A 21835-nucleotide genomic window follows, 5' to 3' on the forward strand; every position below is an offset into this window, starting at 1 on the left:
CTGACAACTTTTTTCTAAATTTTAAAAGACTAATGATTATGGTTCTTAGGTGTCCTAAATATAGGGGAAAAAAAAAGGTTTGTCATCATGAAAGAAACACAAAAATCATGCTTAATAATAATAAATAATGGAGCAACTGTACATGTACAGTTGTACACACTAAAATGGATCTGTACAGTCACATTTTTCATTTTATCCCATCTACTCTATAATGATTATTACTATATTATATGAATATGAATATTCTCACTTTTTACTGACTCCTTTCTCTTTCTTTATTCACTTTATTGATCTTCTGTCTTTACAGTTTAATTTAAACAAAGAATCAAGAATTCAGTTCAGGAACTTTTATTGGGTTAGTTTCTATTTCTATTTCTTAGCCATATATATATATATATATGTATATATGTTAGTATTTATTTTTGTGTTTTGTATGTGGGATTTGTGCATTAAGCTTGAAGTTTTAATTTTGATGTGAGTTGAAGAAAGAATCAAGAATTCATTTTTATTGCTTTTCCTCCTCTATTTCTTGAGCTATCTGTAGATATATGTGTATGGTTGCTGTTACTTTTGTGTTTTGTATGTGGGTTTTGGTGCATTGAGCTTGAAGCTTTAATTTTGATGTGGGTTGTGGGAAGAATCAAGAATCCATTTTTATTGTTCTTTCTCATCTGTTTATTGAGCTATCTGTAGATATATGTATATATGTGTATGGGTGTTGTTATTTTTGTGTTTTGTATGTGGGGTTTTGTGCATTAAGCTTGAAGTTTTAATTTTGATGTGAGTTGTAGAAAGAATCAAGAATTCATTTTTATTGCTTTTCCTCATCTATTTCTTGAGCTATCTGTAGATATATTTGTATGGGTGTTGTTATTTTGGTGTTTTGTATGTGGGTTTTGGTGCATTGAGCTTAAAGCTTTAATTTTGATGTGGGCTGAAGAAAGAATCATGAATCCATTTTTATTGATCTTTCTCATCTATTTATTGAGCTATATGCAGATACATGTATATATGTTATATGGGTATTGTTATTTTATGTTTTGTTTGTGGGTTTTGGTGCATTGAGCTTAAAGCTTTAATTTTGATGTGGGTTGTGGGAAGAATCAAGAATCCATTTTTATTACTCTTTCTCATCTATTTCTTGAGCTATCTATAGACACATGTAGTATATATACATGGGTTTTTAAGGTTGTGTGTTTTTAGGTGGATTTTTTATGCATTAAGCTTAAGCTTTGATTTTGACTTGGGTTGACCTATAAGGTTCAGGTCTGTTGACTCCAAATCTTTTGTCTTTATAGTTAATTTAAACAAAGAACCACCAAATCAGCCCACTTTGTTCAGGAACTGTTATTGGGTTAGTTTCTATATGGATTCTTGTTATTTTTGTGTGCATTAAGCTTAAAGCTTTAATTTTGATGTGGGTTGAAGAAAGAATCAAGAATTCATTTTTATTGCTTTTCCTCATCTATTTCTTGAGCTATCTGTAGATATATGTGTATGGGTCTTGTTACTTTTGTGTTTTGTATGTGGGTTTTGGTGCATTGACCTTGAAGTTTTAATTTTGATGCGGGTTGTGGGAAGAATCAAGAATCCATTTTTATTGCTCTTTCTCATCTATTACTTGAGCTGTCTTAGATACTTGTATATTTACATGGGCTTTTTATGGTTATGTGTTTTTAGGTGGATTTTTTATGCATTAAGCTTTAGCTTTGATGTTGACTTGGGTTGACTTGTAAGGTTCAGGTCTGTTGACTCTAAATCTTTTGTCTTTACCAGTTAATTTAAACAAAGAACCACCAATTCAGCCACTTCGTTCAGGAACTGTTATTGGGTTAGTTTTATATGGATTCTTGTTATTTTTGTATTTTGTATGTGGGATTTTGTGCATTAAGCTTAAAGCTTTAATTTTGATGTGGGTTCGAGAAAGAATCAAGAATTCATTTTTATTGCTCTTTCTCATATGTTTCTTGAGCTATAGGCTTTTAAGGTTGTGTGTTTTTAGCCTTTTAGGTGGATTTTTTATGCAGTAAGCTTGTGCTTTGATTTTGACTTGGGTTGACCTATATAGAGTTCAGGTGATGTTGAAGTTTTCTGTTGATTCAGTTGAAAAAGGAAGCTTTTTGGTTGGCCGGAATTGGTTTCATTGCAGAGAAAGTTTGTGTTTTGGATATCGCTTGACTCAGCTTTGATGCGATATTAAAGGTACTTTCTTTTGCTGATTCTGCTAATGCTATTTGCTTGATTTCTGATGGAGCTAAAGTAAAATGTATATGGTCTTGGCCTTCTTTCGGAAAGGAATAGGCACGTATAAAGCAAATGGACAGAACGGATTCATATAGCAAACCCCAACTAGTTTGTGATTGAGGTTTAGGATTTTTACTCTAGTTTTCTACTGCATTTCCCTTTTTGACATATCGGGACCCTGGAATTTCTATGCAGTTCTTGAGTTTTGGATTTGAAAGTGCTGTTGTACAGTTTCTGTTGTGTATATCAGGAAACATTTGGAGGTCCCAGGGAATTGTTAACTAGAATTGAGCTTAGAATTAACTAGAACTGACCGTTTGGTTCAATGCAGCCAAATGGAGATGTTGAAGCAATAGAAAATGTGATTTGTCGGGTTGTGCTACAAACTCAAAGCTACTAAAGGCTTTAAACCAGTGGGGTAGTGTGATGGGTTGTGAGTGTTCTAAACTTGCCTCGTGTTGCTGGGAAGGACAGAGTGGCCCCATTCACGAGGCTCAAAATCCTGGTATGTATTCCCTTTGTTCACTTTTACTTGTCCACAATAGACTTTGCACTCCCCTTGAGAAATAATTAATGAAGTGCATTTTACCATAATACCCTTAACTATCAGGATTTCAAGACGACTTGGGAAATGATTTGGGCAATGAGTAGTTAATGTTAAGGTTAAAACAGGAAAAAGAGTATTGTTTTTTCTCTTGATATGCTGAACTGGACAAGTAAAAGTGAACTGAGGGAGTTTTCTTTTATTGAAAGCTTTTCTATGTCACCATCCTCCTGCAGTGTCTAATGATTGTTATTTTATTTGGTTTCGTGCTTCTAATAGATGAGGAGAAAGACGAAGTTGGCGATTTGCCAGCATTCTGTGAGTTTACATTTGATCAGCTCAGGATAGCTACATCTGCATTCGCTGTAGAGAATATAGTTTCGGAACATGGTGAAAAAGCTCCAAATGTTGTTTATAAAGGAAAGCTGGAAAACCAGAGGTCGGTTGCTGTTAAACGCTTCAATAGATCTGCATGGCCTGATTCCCGCCAGTTTTTAGTAAGTAGTTCTGAAAGAGCTTGTTTGTTAATTCCTTGGTATATTTCTACTTTATGGAAAATGTCCCCATATTTATCTAATCTAAAATGATATGATTCCCTTTTTCTGTTCTTATATTAAATGTTGGTGATGATTTATCGTGTCAAGAATAGAAAATTGTAAATAAAAAGGTAATTGGATATTAAGTGAGTATGAGGTGGCATCATTCCAGTTCAGTTTTTTTTTTTTTTTAAATTACTCCGTATACTCCCTCTCCGTGTCAATTTATTTGTCTTATTTTGACTGGGCACGGAGTTTAAGAAAGTAAAGAAGACTTTTGAATCTTGTGGTTATTAACCAAAGTTATGTATAATGTACCAAAATGCCCTTTAATCTTGTGGTCTTAATCATGCCAGGTGGAATGTTGAAATTAAGGAGTTGCCAAAATTAGGAAAGATGCATTCTTTTTTGAACAGACTTAAAAGGAAAGTAAGGCAAACAAATTGAAACGGAAGGAGTTCTATGTATCTGATGCATCAACAACAAAATGGAAACAGAGAAATGAATGCGTGCCTTAGATTTTCGCTGCTTACACTCTTTTTGACTGTATTTTTAGCTTATAGTTAACTTGTGATTCACCTGCTGACCAATGCTTAACTTAGTTAAGCAATAGATTCAAATTTGATTTTCTTACTTCATATGGAAAACTTCAGGAAGAAGCAAGGTCCGTTGGTCAACTCCGCAACAATAGGTTAGCAAATCTTCTTGGCTGTTGTTGCGAGGGTGATGAGAGGTTGCTAGTTGCAGAATTCTTGCCCAATGAGACACTTGCAAAGCATCTATTTCATTGTAAGTCCGTTTACATTGATACTTTTGTTTCCCCACCTCTGAACTGGTTTTATTCCAAGGGCGACTTAGAGTGAAACAAATTCAAATTTAGTTTGCTTACAGAGAAACGTGCTTATAAGTTATAAACATGTATTGCTGTTTCTTTTAATTTCTTTATTTTCTCTATTTGTTCATTGGTAATACATATTTTGTGTACTGATGATATGTTATATTTATATAAATGTTGAATATTAGATATGCGGAACTAATTTTATCGAAGGGATTTTTGTCTTAATTGATAGTTGTAAGCTGGATGATGGTGCAGCTAGATTTTTTCAGTTCTAATTAGATAACAAGAGCGGATCCAATCTGCAATCTTGTTCTGAATTCCCCAAACAAAGATTAGAGAATGACTTCCCATTTCTTTTGCTTTATCAAAAAATAATTCTTTGGGTTCTAACTTTTTTCTCATGTATATTTGCTTAAATTCTGAAGTGAAATTGTGTTTTCTTGCTAGCATGTGTTGAGTAGGTCCCTCCGATATGTGGGCCCCACCAGAGTTGAATAGTAAATACGCGTGATACTGTTCACGCGTATAAAACGCGGTTTACTATTTGCTACTGTTCACGCGGTTTACTGTTCACGCGGTGTTACTGTTCACACGTTTTTCTAAAGCTTATAAATAGAGTTCTAAGCTTCATTTGGAAAAATATCGCTAAAATAACTCAAGAACTCAAGTAGAGAAGAGTTAGAGAGAGATTCATTTGTGAGGTTGAGTGTTGTAAACACTTGTAATATTTCTTCTTTAATAAGATCTGCAGCAGCAACGTGGACGTAGCTCTCACATTCAGGGTGAACCACTATAATCTGTGTGTGCTATTTATTCTTCGCTTACATCACGGCGTAAGTAGGTTCTGTCTAAGGAGGTTGGTATTTAAGTGGTCCAGCTGTGACCCTCCAATCTTTCCTGGGAACCTGCTTACAAAGGTCGGATTTGGGATTAAAATCCTAACAACTGGTATCAGAGCAACAGGTTGTGTTGTGATTTAGAAACGATGGGAGGCGAAGATGGTACGACGCATGACATCGGTAAATTCGATGGTACAGATTTTGCGTTCTGGAGAATGCAAATTGAAGATTATTTATATGGCAGAAAGCTTCATGAACCTCTGAGTCCGAAACCAGAGGAGATAAGCAAGCAAATTGGGATCTCCTCGACAGACAAGTTCTGGGAGTCATTCGGCTGACGCTGTCGAAGAACGTTGCTCACAACGTGGCAAAAGAGAAGACCACCGCAGATGTGATGAAGGTATTGTCTGACATGTATGAGAAACCTTCGGCAAATAATAAGGTATTTCTCATGAAGAAACTATTTCATCTAAAGATGATGGAAAATGCTCATATTGCTGCACATATAAATGAATTCAATACCATTGAAAATCAATTGTCATCGGTAAAAATTGATTTCGATGATGAAGTACAAGCTCTAATTTTGTTGGCATCCCTACCAAATAGCTGGGAGCCAATGAGAGCAGCGGTTATAATTCTGTCGGCAGTGACAAACTAAAGTTCAACGATGTTACGGATCGTATCCTTGCTGAGGAGGTGCGCATGACAGATTATGGAGAGGCATCGATGAGTTCTGCTTTTAATGTTGAAAACAGAAGCAGAAATTATGACAGAAACTACAACCGAAATAGGGGCAGATCGAAGTCAAGGAATGGCAGGGCACCAAAGAAGGAGGACAACAAGGGGGCTGGAATCAACGCTGCTACGGAAGACATTGGCGATGCGTTGTTGCTATCGGTTGACAGCCCGATAGATGTTAGGATTTTAATCCCAAATCCGACCTTTGTAAGCAGGTTCCCAGGAAAGATTGGAGGGTCACAGCTGGACCACTTCAATACCAACCTCCTTAGACAGAACCTACTTACGCCGTGATGTAAGCGAAGAATAAATAGCACACACAGATTTATAGTGGTTCACCCTCAATGTGAGAGCTACGTTCACGTTGCTGCTGCAGATCTTATTAAAGAAGAAATATTATAAGTGTTTACAACACTCAACCTCACAAATGAATCTCTCTCTAACTCTTCTCTACTTGAGTTCTTGAGTTATTTTTGGCGATATTTTCCAAATGAAGCTTAGAACTCTATTTATAAGCTTCAGAAAAACGCGTGAACAGTAACACCGCGTGCACAGTAAACCGCGTGCACAGTAGCAAACAGTAAACCGCGTGAATAGTAGCAAACAGTAAACCACGTTTTTATACTCGTGAACAGTACGACGAGTATTTACTATTCAACTCTGGTGGGCCCCACATGTCGGAGGGACCTACTCAACAATTCTCCCACTTGAAGGCTAATTTTAATTTGTCTTCACACTTTGATCGATGCAGCAGCTCTTTCCTAGTTTCATACTTCGTGCAGGCTAACTGAAGCTGAACATAGCTTCAGTTTGTCTATCGTCACTGCCTTTGTCAGCATGTCTGCTGGATTCTGACTCCCTGCGATCTTCTCAAGCACTAACGCTCCGTCTTCCAAAGCTGATCTAATGAAATGGTACCGGAGTTGTATGTGCTTCGTTCGAGCATGATAGACCGGGTTCTTTGCAAAATGAATGGCACTTTGGCTATCACAATATAGCACACTTCCCTCGTGGTCCTGATTCAATTCCCGCAGAAAAGATTGTAGCCACATCATTTCCTTTGTGGCCTCCGTCACAGCAACATACTCAGCCTCACAACTAGAGAGAGCTACTATCTTTTGCAACTTGGAAACCCAAGAGATTGCAGTACCTCCGAAGGTGTAAACATACCCGGATGTGCTCTTTCTGCTATCAACATCACCACCGTTGTCAACATCAACATACCCTTGCAATCCTGTTTCTGATTTTTGAAAATACAGAGTTGAACTCGAGCTACCTTTCAGATATCTGAATATCCACTTCACAGCCTCCCAGTGTTGCTTTCCCGGATTGCTCATAAATCGGTTGACAACTCCCACTGCATGTGCAATGTCTGGCCTTGTACATATCATTGCATACATAAGACTACCGATTGCAGATGCATAAGGTATCTTGTCCATCTGCTTCTTCTCATCCTCGGTTGTCGACGACTGATCCTTTGACAACCGAAAGTGTCCAGCCAAGGGAGTGCTGACTGGCTTGGCATCATGCATGTTAAACCTTTTGATAACTTTCCTCACATATTCTTCTTGTGAGAGTTTGATGCCCTCCTTGCTTCGGTCGATTCTCATCCCAAGGATTTGCTTTGCAGCTCCCAAATCCTTCATTGCAAACTCTTCCGATAACCCTTTTTTCAACCGATCAATCTCCTGTAGGTTTGTTCCTACGATTAGCATGTCGTCGACATAGAGTAGCAGTATCATGTACGAGTCTTCAAATTTCTTGAAGTAACAACAGTGATTTGCCTCGCACCTTGAAAAATCAGCTTTCTTCATAAAGCTGTCAAACTTTAAATACCACTGTCTTGGAGCCTGTTTTAGTCCGTACAGACTCTTTTGAAGTTTGCACACCAGATTCTTCTTTCCTTTGACTTTGAATCCCTCCGGCTCTCGCATGTAGATTTCCTCATCTAGATCACCGTGAAGAAATGCAGTTTTCACGTCCATCTGTTGCAGATATAGATTTTCCTTTGCTACCAGTCCAAGAACAGTTCTGATAGTCACCATCTTGACTACGGGAGAGAAGATCTCCGTATAGTCGATGCCTTCTTTCTGTTGAAATCCCTTTGCAACCAGCCTTGCTTTATAACGCTTGCTTCCATTGGGTTCTTCCTTTATCCGATAAACCCATTTGTTTTGCAATGCCCTCTTATCCTTTGGCAACTCGGCTAACTCCCATGTATGATTTGTCGATAGTGAATCCATCTCATCTTTCATTGCCAGCTCCCACTTAGTCGATTCATTGACTTGCATTGCTTCTTCGTAACATTCCGGCTCCCCTCTATCAGTGAGTAGAATGTAGTTGAGGGATGGAGAGTACCTGTGAATCGGCTTCCTGATCCTGGATGATCTACGCAGTTCTGTGATTAGCGTCGGTTTATTTGTTTCAGAATCAGCACTTTCATCAGTACCTTCTCGGATTGTTTGTTCCTCTGCCTTGGCTGTACGTGGCTGCGGCTCAGGTGTCGGGAAGTCCCTCAAATCGACTGTTTCCGATTCCTTGTCCTGACATTCTGAATTTTTTTGCAACTTGTCTTTGTACAGTACCTCTTCGTTGAAGACAACATTCCTGCTTCGGATAATCTTTCGATTTTGTTCATCCCAAAATCGGTAACCAAGATCGGTGTCACCATAGCTAATAAAGTAACACTTCTTTGATTTTGGATCAAGCTTGCTTCTAGCCGTATCATCATTATGAACATATGATAAGCAGCTGAACACTTTCAGAAATGAAAGATTTACCTTCTTGCCACTCCAGACTTCTTCTGGAATTCTGAAATCCAAGGGAACTGACGGTCCTCGGTTAATTAAGAAGGCCGCGGTATTGACTGCATCTGCCCAGAATGTCTTGGGCAGTCCAGAGTGTATTCTCATACTTCGAGCACGCTCGTTCAACGTTCGGTTCATTCTTTAGGCTATTCCATTTTGTTGCGGCGTTCCAGGAATAGTCTTTATCATCTTGATTCCATTATCGGCACAGTACCGTTTGAAATCACCATCGGTGTATTCTCCGCCGTTGTCGGACCTCAAACACTTCAACTTGAGGTTTGTTTCATTCTCGACCATGGCTTTCCATCTTTTGAATACACTAATCACATCGGATTTATTTTTCATAAAGTAAACCCATACCTTCCTGGTTGAATCACCTATGAAGGTCACGTAGTAGTGTGATCCTCCAAGAGAGGGGACAGTGGTAGGTCCCCACACGTCTGTGTACACCAATTCCAGCTTCTCGACCTTCAACTCCCTGCCTGCATTTGAGAAGCTTACTCGCTTTTGTTTTCCGAGAATGCAGCTCTCACACGTATGAAGGTCCACCGTCTTCAGCTCCGGAATTAAGCCATTTGTCACCAACAGCTTCATCCCCTTCTGGCTGATATGCCCCAGCCGACAATGCCACAAATCTGTCTTCTTTGTGTTGTCAACCACATCAACAGTATCACGACAGCTAGTCGTCATGTAGAGAGTGCCAATCTTCTTTCCTCGGCCATCTACCATAGCTCCTTTCGCCACCTTCCAAGACCCATTACCAAAGTTGAGATCATATCCCTCATCATCAAGCTGACCTACTGAGATCAGGTTTCGCATCAGCTTTGGAACATGTCTAACTTTTGTAATCTTCCACGAGGATCCATTTGACATCTTCAAATTAATGTCTCCCGTGCCAACAACGTCTAGCGGCTCTCCATCGGCTAAATAAACTTTGTCGAGATTCCCAGCCACGTAGTTTGTCATTATATCATGATGTGGGGTGGTATGAAAGGACGCTCCAGAGTCGAGCACCCAAGAGTCTATTGTTGAGTAGGTCCCTCCGACAGCTAGTCGTCATGTAGAGAGTGCCAATCTTCTTTCCTCGGCCAACTACCATAGCTCCTTTCGCCACCTTCCAAGACCCATTACCAAAGTTGAGATCATATCCCTCATCATCAAGCTGACCTACTGAGATTAGGTTTCGCATCAGCTTTGGGACATGTCTAACTTTTGTAATCTTCCACGAGGATTCATTTGACATCTTCAAATTAATGGCTCCCGTGCCAACAACGTCTAGCGGCTCTCCATCGGCTAAATAAACTTTGCCGAGATTCCCAGCCACGTAGTTTGTCATTATATCATGATGTGGGGTGGTATGAAAGGACGCTCCTGAGTCAAGCACCCAAAAGTCTATTGGGCTGTCAACCGATAGCAACAACGCATCGCCAATGTCTTCCGTAGCAGCGTTGATTCCAGCCCCCTTGTTGTCCTCCTTTGGCGCCCTGCAGTTCTTCTTGAGGTGACCAGGTTTTCCACAGTTCCAACACTCAAGTGTTCGTCCTGGTCTGGATTGACCTCTGCCATTCCTTGACTTCGATCTGCCCCTATTTCAGTTGTAGTTTCTGTCATAATTTCTGCTTCTGTTTTCAACATTAAAAGCAGAACTCGTCGATGCCTCTCCAGAATCTGTCCTGCGCACCTCCTCAGCAAGGATACGATCCCTAACATCGTTGAACTTTAGTTTGTCGCTTCCGACAGAATTACTAGCCGCTGCTCTCATTGGCTCCCAGCTATTTGGTAGGGATGCCAACAAAATTAGAGCTTGTACTTCATCATCGAAATCAATTTTTACCGATGACAATTGATTTACAATGGTATTGAATTCATTTATGTGTGTAGCAACATGAGCATTTTCCATCATCTTTAAATGAAATAGTTTCTTCATGAGAAATACCTTATTATTTGCCGAAGGCTTCTCATACATGTCAGACAATACCTTCATCATATCTGCGGTGGTCTTCTCCTTTGCCACGTTGTGAGCAACGTTCTTCGACAGCGTCAGCCGAATGACTCCTAGAACTTGTCTGTCGAGGAGATCCCAATCTGCTTGCTTCATCTCCTCTGGTTTCGGACTCAGAGGTTCATGAAGCTTGCTGCCATATAAATAATCTTCAGTTTGCATTCTCCAGAACGCAAAATCTGTACCATCGAATTTACCGATGCCGTGCGTCGTACCATCTTCGCCTCCCATCGTTTCTAAATCACAACACAACCTGTTGCTCTGATACCAGTTGTTATGATTTGAATCTCAAATCCGACCTTTGTAAGCAGGTTCTCAGGAAAGATTGGAGGGTCACAGCTGGACCACTTAAATACCAACCTCCTTAGACAGAACCTACTTACGCCGTGATGTAAGCGAAGAATAAATAGTACACACAGATTTATAGTGGTTCACCCTCAATGTGAGAGCTACGTCCACGTTGCTGCTGCAGATCTTATTAAAGAAGAAATATTACAAGTGTTTACAACACTCAACCTCACAAATGAATCTCTCTCTAACTCTTCTCTACTTGAGTTCTTGAGTTATTTTTGGCGATATTTTCCAAATGAAGCTTAGAACTCTATTTATAAGCTTCAGAAAAACGCGTGAACAGTAACACCGCGTGCACATTAAACCGCGTGAACAGTAGCAAACAGTAAACCACGTTTTTATACGCGTGAACACGCGTATTTACTATTCAACTCTGGTGGGCCCCGCATGTCGGAGGGACCTAGTCAACAATAGACTCTTGGGTGCTCGACTCTGGAGCGTCCTTTCATACCACCCCACATCATGATATAATGGCAAACTACGTGGCTGGGAATCTCGGCAAAGTTTATTTAGCCGATGTAGAGCCGCTAGACGTTGTTGGCACGAGAGACATTAATTTGAAGATGTCAAATGGATCCTCGTGGAAGATTACAAAAGTTAGACATGTTCCAAAGCTGATGCGAAACCTTATCTCAGTAGGTCAGCTTGATGATGAGGGATATGATCTCAACTTTGGTAATGGGTCTTGGAAGGTGGCGAAAGGAGCTATGGTAGATGGCCGAGGAAAGAAGATTGGCACTCTCTACATGACGACTAGCTGTCGTGATACTGTTGCTGTTGTTGACAACACAAAGAAGGCAGATTTGTGGCATTGTCGGCTGGGACATATCAGCCAGAAGGGGATGAAGCTATTGGTAACAAATGGTTTAATTCCGGAGCTGAAGACGGTGGACCTTCATACGTGTGAGAGCTGCATTCTCGAAAAACAAAAGCGAGTAAGCTTCTCAAATGCAGGCAGAGAGTTGAAGGTCGAGAAGCTGGAATTGGTGCACACAGACGTGTGGGGACCTACCACTGTCCCCTCTCTTGGAGGATCACACTACTACGTGACCTTCATTGATGATTCAACCAGGAAGGTATGGGTTTATTTTATGAAAAATAAATCCGATGTGTTTAGTGTATTCAAAAGATGGAAAGCCATGGTCGAGAATGAAACAAACCTCAAGTTGAAGTGTTTTGAGGTCCGACAACGGCGGAGAATACACCGATGCTGATTTCAAACGGTACTGTGCCGATAATGGAATCAAGATGATGAAGACTATTCCTGGAACGCCGCAACAAAATGGAATAGCCGAAAGAATGAACCGAACGTTGAACGAGCGTGCTCGGAGTATGAGAATACACTCTGGACTGCCCAAGACATTCTGGGCAGATGCAGTCAATACCGCGACCTTCTTAATTAACCGAGGACCGTCAGTTCCCTTGGATTTCAGAATTCCAGAAGAAGTCTGGAGTGGCAAGAAGGTAAGTCTTTCATTTCTGAAAGTGTTCGGCTGCTTATCATATGTTCATAATGATGATACGGCTAGAAGCAAGCTTGATCCAAAATCAAAGAAGTGTTACTTTATTGGCTATGGTGACACCGAGCTTGGTTACCGATTTTGGGATGAACAAAATCGGAAGATCATCCGAAGCAGGAATGTTGTCTTCAACGAAGAGGTACTGTACAAAGACAAGTTGCAAAAAAATTCAGAATGTCAGGACAAGGAATCGGAAACAGTCGATTTGAGGGACTTCCCGACACCTGAGCCGCAGCCAGGTACAGCCGAGGCAGTGGAACAAACAATCCGAGAAGGTACTGGTGAAAGTGCTGATTCTGAAACAAATAAACAGACGCCAATCACAGAACTGCGTAGATCATCCAGGATCAGGAAGCCGATTCACAGGTACTCTCCATCCCTCAACTACATTCTACTCACTGATAGAGGGGAGCCGGAATGTTACGAAGAAGCAATGCAAGTCGATAAATCGACTACGTGGGAGCTGGCAATGAAAGATGAGATGGATTCACTATCGGCAAATCATACATGGGAGTTAGCCGAGTTGGCAAAGGATAAGAGGGCATTGCAAAACAAATGGGTTTATCGGATAAAGGAAGAACCCAATGGAAGCAAGCGTTACAAAGCAAGGCTGGTTACAAAGGGATTTCAACAGAAAGAAGGCATCGACTATACGGAGATCTTCTCTCCCGTAGTCAAGATGGTGACTATCAGAACTGTTCTTGGACTGGTAGCAAAGGAAAATCTATATCTGCAACAGATGGACGTGAAAACTGCATTTCTTCACGGTGATCTAGATGAGGAAATCTACATGTGACAGCCGGAGGGATTCAAAGTCAAAGGAAAGGAGAATCTGTTGTGCAAACTTCAAAAGAGTCTGTACGAACTAAAATAGGCTCCAAGACAGTGGTATTTAAAGTTTGACAACTTTATGAAGAAAGCTGATTTTTCAAGGTGCGAGGCAGATCACTGTTGTTACTTCAAGAAATTTGAAGACTCGTACATGATACTGCTACTCTATGTCGACGACATGCTAATCGTAGGAGCAAACCTACAGGAGATTGATCGGTTGAAAAAAGGGTTATCGGAAGAGTTTGCAATGAAGGATTTGGGAGCTGCAAAGCAAATCCTTGGGATGAGAATCGACCGAAGCAAGGAGGGCATCAAACTCTCACAAGAAGAATATGTGAGGAAAGTTATCAAAAGGTTTAACATGATGCCAAGCCAGTCAACACTCCCTTGGCTGGACACTTTCGGTTGTCAAAGGGTCTGTCGTCGACAACCGAGGATGAGAAGAAGCAGATGGACAAGATACCTTATGCATCTGCAATCGGTAGTCTTATGTATGCAATGATATGTACAAGGCCAGACATTGCACATGCAGTGGGAGTTGTCAGCCGATTTATGAGCAATCCGGGAAAACAACACTGGGAGGCTGTGAAGTGGATATTCAGATATCTGAAAGGCAGCTCGAGTTCAGCTCTGTATTTCCGAAAATCAGAAACAGGATTGCAAGGGTATGTTGATGTTGACAACGGTTGTGATGTTGATAGCAGAAAGAGCACATCCGGGTATGTTTACACCTTCGGAGGTACTGCAATCTCTTGGGTTTCCAAGTTGCAAAAGATAGTAGCTCTCTCTAGTTGTGAGGCTGAGTACGTTGCTGTGACGGAGGCCACAAAGGAATGATGTGGCTACAATCTTTTCTGCAGAAATTGAATCAGGACCATGAGGGAAGTGTGCTATATTGTGATAGCCAAAGTGCCATTCATTTGGCAAAGAACCCGGTCTACTATGCTCGAACGAAGCACATACAACTCCGGTACCATTTCATTAGATCAGCTTTGGAAGATGGAGCGTCAGTGCTTGAGAAGATCGCAGGGAGTCAGAATCCAGCAGACATGCTGACAAAGGCTGTGACGATAGACAAACTGAAGCTATGTTCAGCTTCAGTTGGACTGCACGAAGTATGAAACTAGGAAAGAGCTGCTGCATCGATCAAAGTGTGAAGACAAATTAAAATTAGCCTTCAAGTAGGAGAATTGTTGAGTAGGTCCCTCCGACATGTGGGGCCCACCAGAGTTGAATAGTAAATATGCGTGGTACTGTTTACGCGTATAAAACGCGGTTTACTATTTGCTATTGTTCACGCGGTTTACTGTTCATGCGGTGTTACTGTGCACGCGGTGTTATTGTTCACGTGTTTTTCTGAAGCTTATAAATAGAGTTCTAAGCTTCATTTGGAAAAATATCGCTAAAATAACTCAAGTAGAGAAGAGTTAGAGAAAGATTCATTTGTGAGGTTGAGTGTTGTAAACACTTGTAATATTTCTTCTTTAATAAGATCTGCAGCAGCAACGTGGACGTAGCTCTCACATTGAGGGTGAACCACTATAAATCTGTGTGTGCTATTTATTCTTCGCTTACATCACGGCGTAAGTAGGTTCTGTCTAAGGAGGTTGGTATTTAAGTGGTCCAGCTGTGACCCTCCAATCTTTCCTGGGAACCTGCTTACAAAGGTCGGATTTGGGATTAAAATCCTAACAGCATGTCCATACATGGAGGTCATTATACAGAGTCTTTAAAGATCATCACCTTTCTCGTTCAACCGCAAATTCAAATGTTCACACACCGCTACAGCTGTTGCTTTCTCCTTCTACTAGGGCTAGTAGCACAGCTACCCCTTTTACCATGTCTCTTGATAGGAATCCTACAACGGATCACCTTAAGTCTCCCAGACCCAATATCACACATAGGAGTGGCAAACGGGCGGGTCGAAAATGGGTTAAACAAAAACTGATAAAATATCTGACCCGCCCATATTTAACATAGATAAAAAATGGGTTGACCGGTGGATAATATATATATATATATATATATATTATTCATGGTTTCAGGAATAGTCAGGTGAGAACACAAGTTAAAAGCCAAAATAAGCTTAGATTTCCAGAAAGTAAGAACTCATGAAAGCGGACAAATGGGTATTGATAATATGGATATCCATATTATCCATCTTTATATTCATTTATTTTAGTGGATAATCTGGATAATATCCATATTTGATTCATTTTTAAAAAGTCAGTTATTGAACCCATGTCTAATGGGTCGGATTGGATGGTTACTTGTTTCTTGAACCATTTTGCCAGCCCTAATCGCACATATTTCTTCCTCTGTTTCTCAAATTGTGCTTTACTTTTGCAACCAGCATTGTCTGTTTCAAGCTAAAGTGGGTCGGTTACTTGTGGTTTAAATGCTCAACTAGACGTGTTTTCAGTGTTAGCTCGAATCTGTTATGGTAGATTTATGTGATGAGAGAAGCATACTGGATTAGTTTGAGAAGAGAGCGAAGGAATGACTATCATAATGAAGTCAAAGAAACAGACGAGGTTAATCAGTTTGGCAATTTTTATACTTGGTACATTTCTTTTTCTTTTCTCTATCTTTTTCTTTCTAGCTTTGGTTAGAAATTGTGAAGAGCTTATCCAAACTTCACCTATAGAGCAATTATGGGAAAGTGAAAAATGAGATTGGATAATATATTGATATGGGATCCCTATTTGATTTAACTGCTTTAAGGATGACTGAAAAACCATGAATTTCCTTTATTATTTCGTTGATAATGATTAATGAAATTCAGTTGACTTATTTACAAGAGCTTAACTCAGGGGATACACAACCAATGAAGTGGGCGATGCGGTTAAGGGTGGCCTTGTATATTTCGCTGGCTCTTGAATATTGTACAGGCAAAGGGCGTGCTCTTTATCACGATCTTAATGCTTATAGAATATTATTCGATGAAGTAAGTAGATATCTTTTCATTGGTATTATTAAATGTTGCAGTTATAGTACTTAAATGCCTATAATGGTTGCCTCCGTCTATTTCGCAGGATGGTGATCCCCGACTCTCTTGCTTTGGTTTGATGAAGAACAGTCGAGATGGAAAAAGTTACAGCACAAACTTGGCATTTACTCCTCCTGAATATTTGAGGACAGGTAAGACCTATCCTAATAAAAAACGTGGCCAACTTAAGGCATAATTTTCTGTCATTTAATGAGTCACACACTAACCAACCACTACCAGTTGAGCTGCCTGCTGTTTTTCTTTGGAACACTTTCAGTTGTTATGAAGTTGTATGGCATGCATATCCATTGAAATTGAAGTGCTAATATGGGTACTGGTTATAGAACTAGGTCTCTTGAGTTATCTTTAGAAAATATTTGGCGCACGGTGTATGTAATGCATTTTCTGATAACTGAGAAATCTCTGTACTGGCCTGCGCCCTGTGGTTCTAAACTTGATGGATAATGGGCTTGCCCCACTACCCTTCTCCACTCAAATACCAGACTTTTGTCTGCGGAATGGTTTGAACCTCTGACGTGCGTCTAAACACACATCACTCACTCCGCTCTTACCACTAGGCCCTGGGTCGATATAGGAAATGACCAAACCATCTCAAGAGACTTTCTATCATCGTAGAGGATAAATGAAGAGAAGGTCTCTTGAGATGGTTTGGTAGTTTCTTACGTTGACCTCCAGATGCATCTACCCATAGGTGTGAAAATATGATGATTGAAGGTGTTAAAAAGGCATGGGGTAAACCTAAAATCGCATGGAGAGAAAGTGTTTCAAAAGATCGAGAATCTTTTGAATCCACGAGGACTTGGCAAAAAATAGGACATAGTGGAAGAAAAAGATCCATGTATGTGATACCAATTAGTTGGGATTAAGTTTTATTCATGTTGATATGCTTACTTTAGATCCAATGTTTGCTAGGAGCGTTTTATTCTTATTAGAGATCTATATGCTAATAGGAAATGCGGAGAACTTCTTATGCTAGAAAACTTAATTTTTTTTGTAAATATTAGAATAAGACAGGTTTACATAGGACGACATGGATAATGAGAATTTATATAGTGGACATCAACTTGATTGAGATTGAGAGCAGTTGTTGTTGTAGTATAAGTCATGGTCGCTGTGGATGTTGGAGAATGAATTTGAATGTTTGTACTAAAGTCTGTGAACATTAAAACTGCCTTGTCGAAAAGTTTTAGTTATTAGAGAGAGTAGGGAGAGAGGGGGATGATATGTTTTGCTACTATGTATGGTATGCTAAAAGTATAAAAAAATCTTTGATTTGATGCCTCTTGCATGTTCACTGGAAAGCCCTTGTTAACACTTTCTATTACTTACAAGATTAAAGGGGAATGTCTTCTATAGTTACCAATTTCAAAAGAAAAAAAAATGGGAATGTCTTCCACGAGCTACTTTGACTTATTAAGACAAAAGGAGCCACTTTGACTATTATAGCATTCGTGTAGCCTTGTAGGATTTTGTTGCAACCCATTCAATGTGTAGGGTTCATTGAATTCATGGTGTTAATTACATTTATCTTTCTTGTATTACTGAACTTGTTTTAGTTCACTCAGTTCTTTTGAAACTTTTGTAGGAAGGATCACCCCTGAGAGTGTGATATTTAGCTTCGGGACACTTTTGCTTGACCTTCTCAGTGGAAAGCACATCCCTCCTAGCCATGTATGGTTTTTCTGCTAAATTTGTTTCCTTTTTAAGTTAAATGTTCCTTACAACCATATTGCTCACACTTTATTGTGACCTATGTTGCTCGGACTTGGGTGTGGGTATCTGATACAGGTATGGATCTAGAGGTCGGATTCTTCATCACCGAAATTTTAGGATTCAGGGGTGGGGATCCGAGTGTGGATACGGATGCTGGGATACCCCCAATAAATGTATATCGCAACATATAAAGTATATATTTCGATTAATTAAAGTTACTGAACTTGCAAATAAAATTGATTCTTGATAAACGTCTAATATTTTATTCATAAGATAGTTGGTGTTATAGCAAAGCATTCTCATACTTAATATAACTATAGATGTATATACCCTTGTCAAAAATAATTATATATATATGACATAAACCCAAAAATTGAACGAAATATCCAATTAATCTATACTTCTTGGTCATTCATGTGGCCAAAGCGCCCGAGGTAAGTTGACCAAATTTGGTGTGCATCCCACACCCACATCACGCCCGTGTCATGTCGACATGAGTGTGGTAAGGATTTTGAAGAGTCCGGGCAACTTAGATTGTGACAAGAAAACATGACAACAAGTGTCCTACATTTTTTCTAGTTTCTCTTCAATAAGTATATCTTTCTGTGGCTACATAAATAGATTATCGATTCTTTTCGAGCCAACTCAAGTTTTGAGTTTGAAGGTATCATATGCTACGTACTTAATGACAACTGTGATCGCATGGCACCATTTGCACTTTGGATGAGCTCTACATGAGTTAACACAATTCTTCCCGGTGCTCTTGTTCCTTCTAATATGTATCTACTTATGTCAGGCACTGGATCTGATAAAAGACCGGAATCTTGAGATGCTAACTGATTCTTGCTTGGAAGGTCAGTTTTCTACTGATGACATAACTGAATTGGTACGGATTGCTTCAAGATGTCTCCAATACGAGCCTCGTGAGCGGCCGAATCTAAAGTCATTAGTTGCTGCATTATATCCTCTTCAAAAAGAAGCCGAGGTTTGTGATTTTCTTATGTTGTCTAATATCAATTATTAGCTTCTCGAGTTTTATGGATCTGAGAGTCCTACGCGTAGTGGTTTCCTTAGCTGAATTTAAATGAAGAAATATGGTCGATGTAGATTCATATAGCTAACCCAAACTTGTTAGAGACCGAGGCATAATTTTTGTTGTATTTCTCTTTCTGCCTATATGTGTGGTTGCTTTTGCTTTTTACATTTTTTTTTGTCTGAAGCTTTTTCCTTTGTATAATTTCGTTTTAGCACTGGTTCCACGGCACCCAAACAAAATGTCTTTAAGAGCTTTGCTAGACATTTTATGTGAGACTGTTTGCTTAGACCTGGAAAGTCACCCGTGAAATCTTCTAGGTGTTTGTACGTATGATACGGATGAATTTCTATATTAGCTATAAATGATAATGATTATCCAATTTCTTGAATTTTAAGTATTAGCTATAATGATAATTTTTTTTTAAAAATGTTTTGTATAATAGACAACTGTTTATCCTTATTTATGGCAAGTAAGAATCAGTTTCCTTGAAAATTGATTAGTTATTAGCTCTATAAATGGATTTTCTAGACGACGGACAAAATGGATTATGATTAATGAAACTGATCTAATAAAAAATCTGTCAGAGAGTAGGAGGATATGGAGCTGCTTGCAAGGAATTGTTTAATTTTTTTTATTAGATAAATAACTTCTCTGTTTCTAAACACTTCTGAGATACAGTAGTTATAGTCAAAGCGAGAACTAGAATATGGTGAGAAGCATCTAGGTTACATTTATTTTCCATTAACTTGATTTATCTCATCTATATCGGCTGATAGAAAAATGCACCATAAATCATCCATTACTTGTTTTTCAGGTTCCCTCTCATGTATTGATGGGTATATCATGTAATGGCGAAACTATGCCTCTATCTCCACTTGGTGAAGCTTGCCTGAAAACGGACTTGACTGCCATCCATGAGATCTTAGAAGCGCTTGGGTACAAAGATGACGGGGGAGCAGCTACTGAGGTTTGTCTATCAATAATTATTCTTTCTGGTCTTGTATATGCATGTTTTCTGAACTTCTATAACTTGTTCCTGTTCTATAGTATTAATGCCGTTTCCTTAATGTTGTATGAGCTCTCTCTTGGTGTAGAGATGCTAGATGCATGTTGGTAATTCATATTGTGATCATATTCAACAGCTTATATGTCTTTACGAACCAATTAATTAGCATCTCATGATAATTACACTTATTTTCTTGCTTGCAGCTTTCATTTCAAATGTGGACAGATCAGATGCTGGAAACATTGAACTCAAAGAAAAAGGGTGATGTTGCTTTCAAGAATAAGGATTTTAGTGCTGCCATTGATTGCTATACGCAGGTTGGAAATCTGCTATTCCTCTTCTAAACCAGCATGTATTTTGATAAACAATCTCGCTTCCCGCTGACAGTTCTGATATGACTAGCAAGATTTTCCTTGTGTATTTCAAGTTCTAATTCTTTCTACCAAGTACTCTTTCTAAACATAGGTATCTTCTAGTGGATGAAGGCTTATACACACTGGTGAGAAAAAAACAAAATGGCATATAGAAAATACTACTCCCTCCGTTTCAATTTGTTTGTCTTAGTTTGACTGGGCACAGAGTTTAAGAAAGTAAAGAATGCTTGTCAAATTAGGAAAGAAGCGTTCTTTTTGAAACAAACTAAAAAGGAAAGTAAGGCAAACAAATTGTGAAATAGAGGGAGTAATTGATTTGTTACTTACCTCCTCTTGGAATTTTGATCTCTGTTGAATGTTTATGCTATAAGCTACCTTGCAATGTGGATGTAATCTATTTCTGGACTACATTTTTATTTATTACTTTGCTTGCTCTTGCAGTTTATTGATGTTGGAACTATGGTCTCCCCAACTGTATATGTTCGTCGTAGTCTGTCTTATCTCATGAATGATATGCCACAAGAAGCTCTCAATGACACAGTACAAGCACAAGTGATATCTCCTGTCTGGCATATTGCAAAACATCTGCAAGCTGCTTCTCTTTTCACATTGGGGAAGGAAAACGAGGCACAAATTGCACTTAGAGAGGCTGCCATACTCGAACAAGAGAAGAACGCATCTTCTTGAAAGTGGCAAGTGGAGCTTGTATGTATTATCATTACTGTTTAGATCGAATCCTCGTTTACTTGGCACATAAATCACAAACTTATCTTGTTTTTTTGGAGCAGAAACCTAGAGGAGCTACTGATCTTTCACCTCGCGCACGCAATGGTTGGTAAATTATTTATAGAGAATTCTTTTGCAACATAATTGGATGGGGTTGGTTTTGGTCATAGGGGTCATATATTTCCCTTTGTATCTACAAGTTAGTCCTTCTTGTAGTTGATTGATCTTTGCCAATAACACAATCTCTGGAAATTATTTATAGTGTCATGGGGCGGGGTCATGGGGCGGGCCCATCATCTCCGAGTTTTGAAGGTTGCGGTTGGCCCAAATGGTCGGCTCCTGACGGGTTTTTCGGTCATAAAAAAATATAGTACCATGGGTTCCTAAAGACATAAGACCTGTGGAAAAGTATGGAGAGAGACTAGCAAGCTGTAATTTTTGTACAGTGCTATGTGGTTGGTCAAGTGAGTTTTTTTTTTCTTTTTTCCTTTCCTTTTTTCTCTCTTATGGTTTTATTGTGGGATTAATTTTACAATACTTATTTTTAAGTATTTGTAACTGATGTAACTTGCAAAATATTGTTTGTAATGTTGTATCCTTTCTCAAGATTCTTGTAGTATGAATGCTACATCACCAATTCAAATATGATGTGTCAACAATGATACTTGTGTACTGTAGTCAGTAGCAACTAGCGAGGTACTGCCATATAATGCATATGGT

General features: G+C 39.3%; 1 protein-coding gene across 7 annotated transcripts; it reads left to right on the top strand.

The window, feature by feature from the left end:
- The first annotated feature begins 155 nt into the window (after positions 1 to 155).
- Positions 156 to 21777, top strand: LOC132604557 (serine/threonine-protein kinase BSK7-like). 7 transcript variants are annotated; one of them, XR_009568754.1, is made up of 15 exons: positions 156 to 355; positions 1777 to 1831; positions 2069 to 2202; positions 2576 to 2749; positions 3068 to 3285; positions 3978 to 4113; positions 16064 to 16197; positions 16286 to 16391; positions 17846 to 17931; positions 18770 to 18958; positions 19824 to 19976; positions 20219 to 20332; positions 20831 to 21094; positions 21178 to 21220; positions 21378 to 21777. XR_009568754.1 is itself a non-coding variant. In XM_060318109.1 (14 exons), the coding sequence occupies exons 4-13, from the start codon at positions 2671 to 2673 to the stop codon at positions 21074 to 21076; spliced, it is 1461 nt and encodes a 486-aa protein (XP_060174092.1). In that variant the 5' UTR covers positions 157 to 355; positions 1777 to 1831; positions 2069 to 2202; positions 2576 to 2670; the 3' UTR covers positions 21077 to 21094; positions 21178 to 21777. The 7 variants fall into 7 exon arrangements, 6 of the variants coding, with proteins under 6 accessions (XP_060174092.1, XP_060174094.1, XP_060174095.1 ...); XM_060318109.1 differs by having other exon boundaries at positions 157 to 355; positions 21178 to 21777; XM_060318111.1 differs by having other exon boundaries at positions 157 to 355; positions 2076 to 2202; positions 21178 to 21777.
- The last annotated feature ends 58 nt before the right edge of the window (positions 21778 to 21835 follow it).

The sequence above is a fragment of the Lycium barbarum genome, chromosome 7 (assembly GCF_019175385.1).
Source record: "Lycium barbarum isolate Lr01 chromosome 7, ASM1917538v2, whole genome shotgun sequence".
Lineage (NCBI taxonomy): Eukaryota > Viridiplantae > Streptophyta > Magnoliopsida > Solanales > Solanaceae > Lycium > Lycium barbarum.

Bases quoted from the DNA above. Each gene is read 5' to 3' on its own strand.
- LOC132604557 (XM_060318109.1), top strand. From the start codon at position 2,671: ATGGGTTGTGAGTGTTCTAAACTTGCCTCGTGTTGCTGGGAAGGACAG. The intron at 17,932-18,769 runs GTATGGTTTTTC...TACTTATGTCAG, and splicing joins AGCACATCCCTCCTAGCCAT to GCACTGGATCTGATAAAAGA. The intron at 20,333-20,830 runs GTTGGAAATCTG...TTGCTCTTGCAG, and splicing joins CCATTGATTGCTATACGCAG to TTTATTGATGTTGGAACTAT.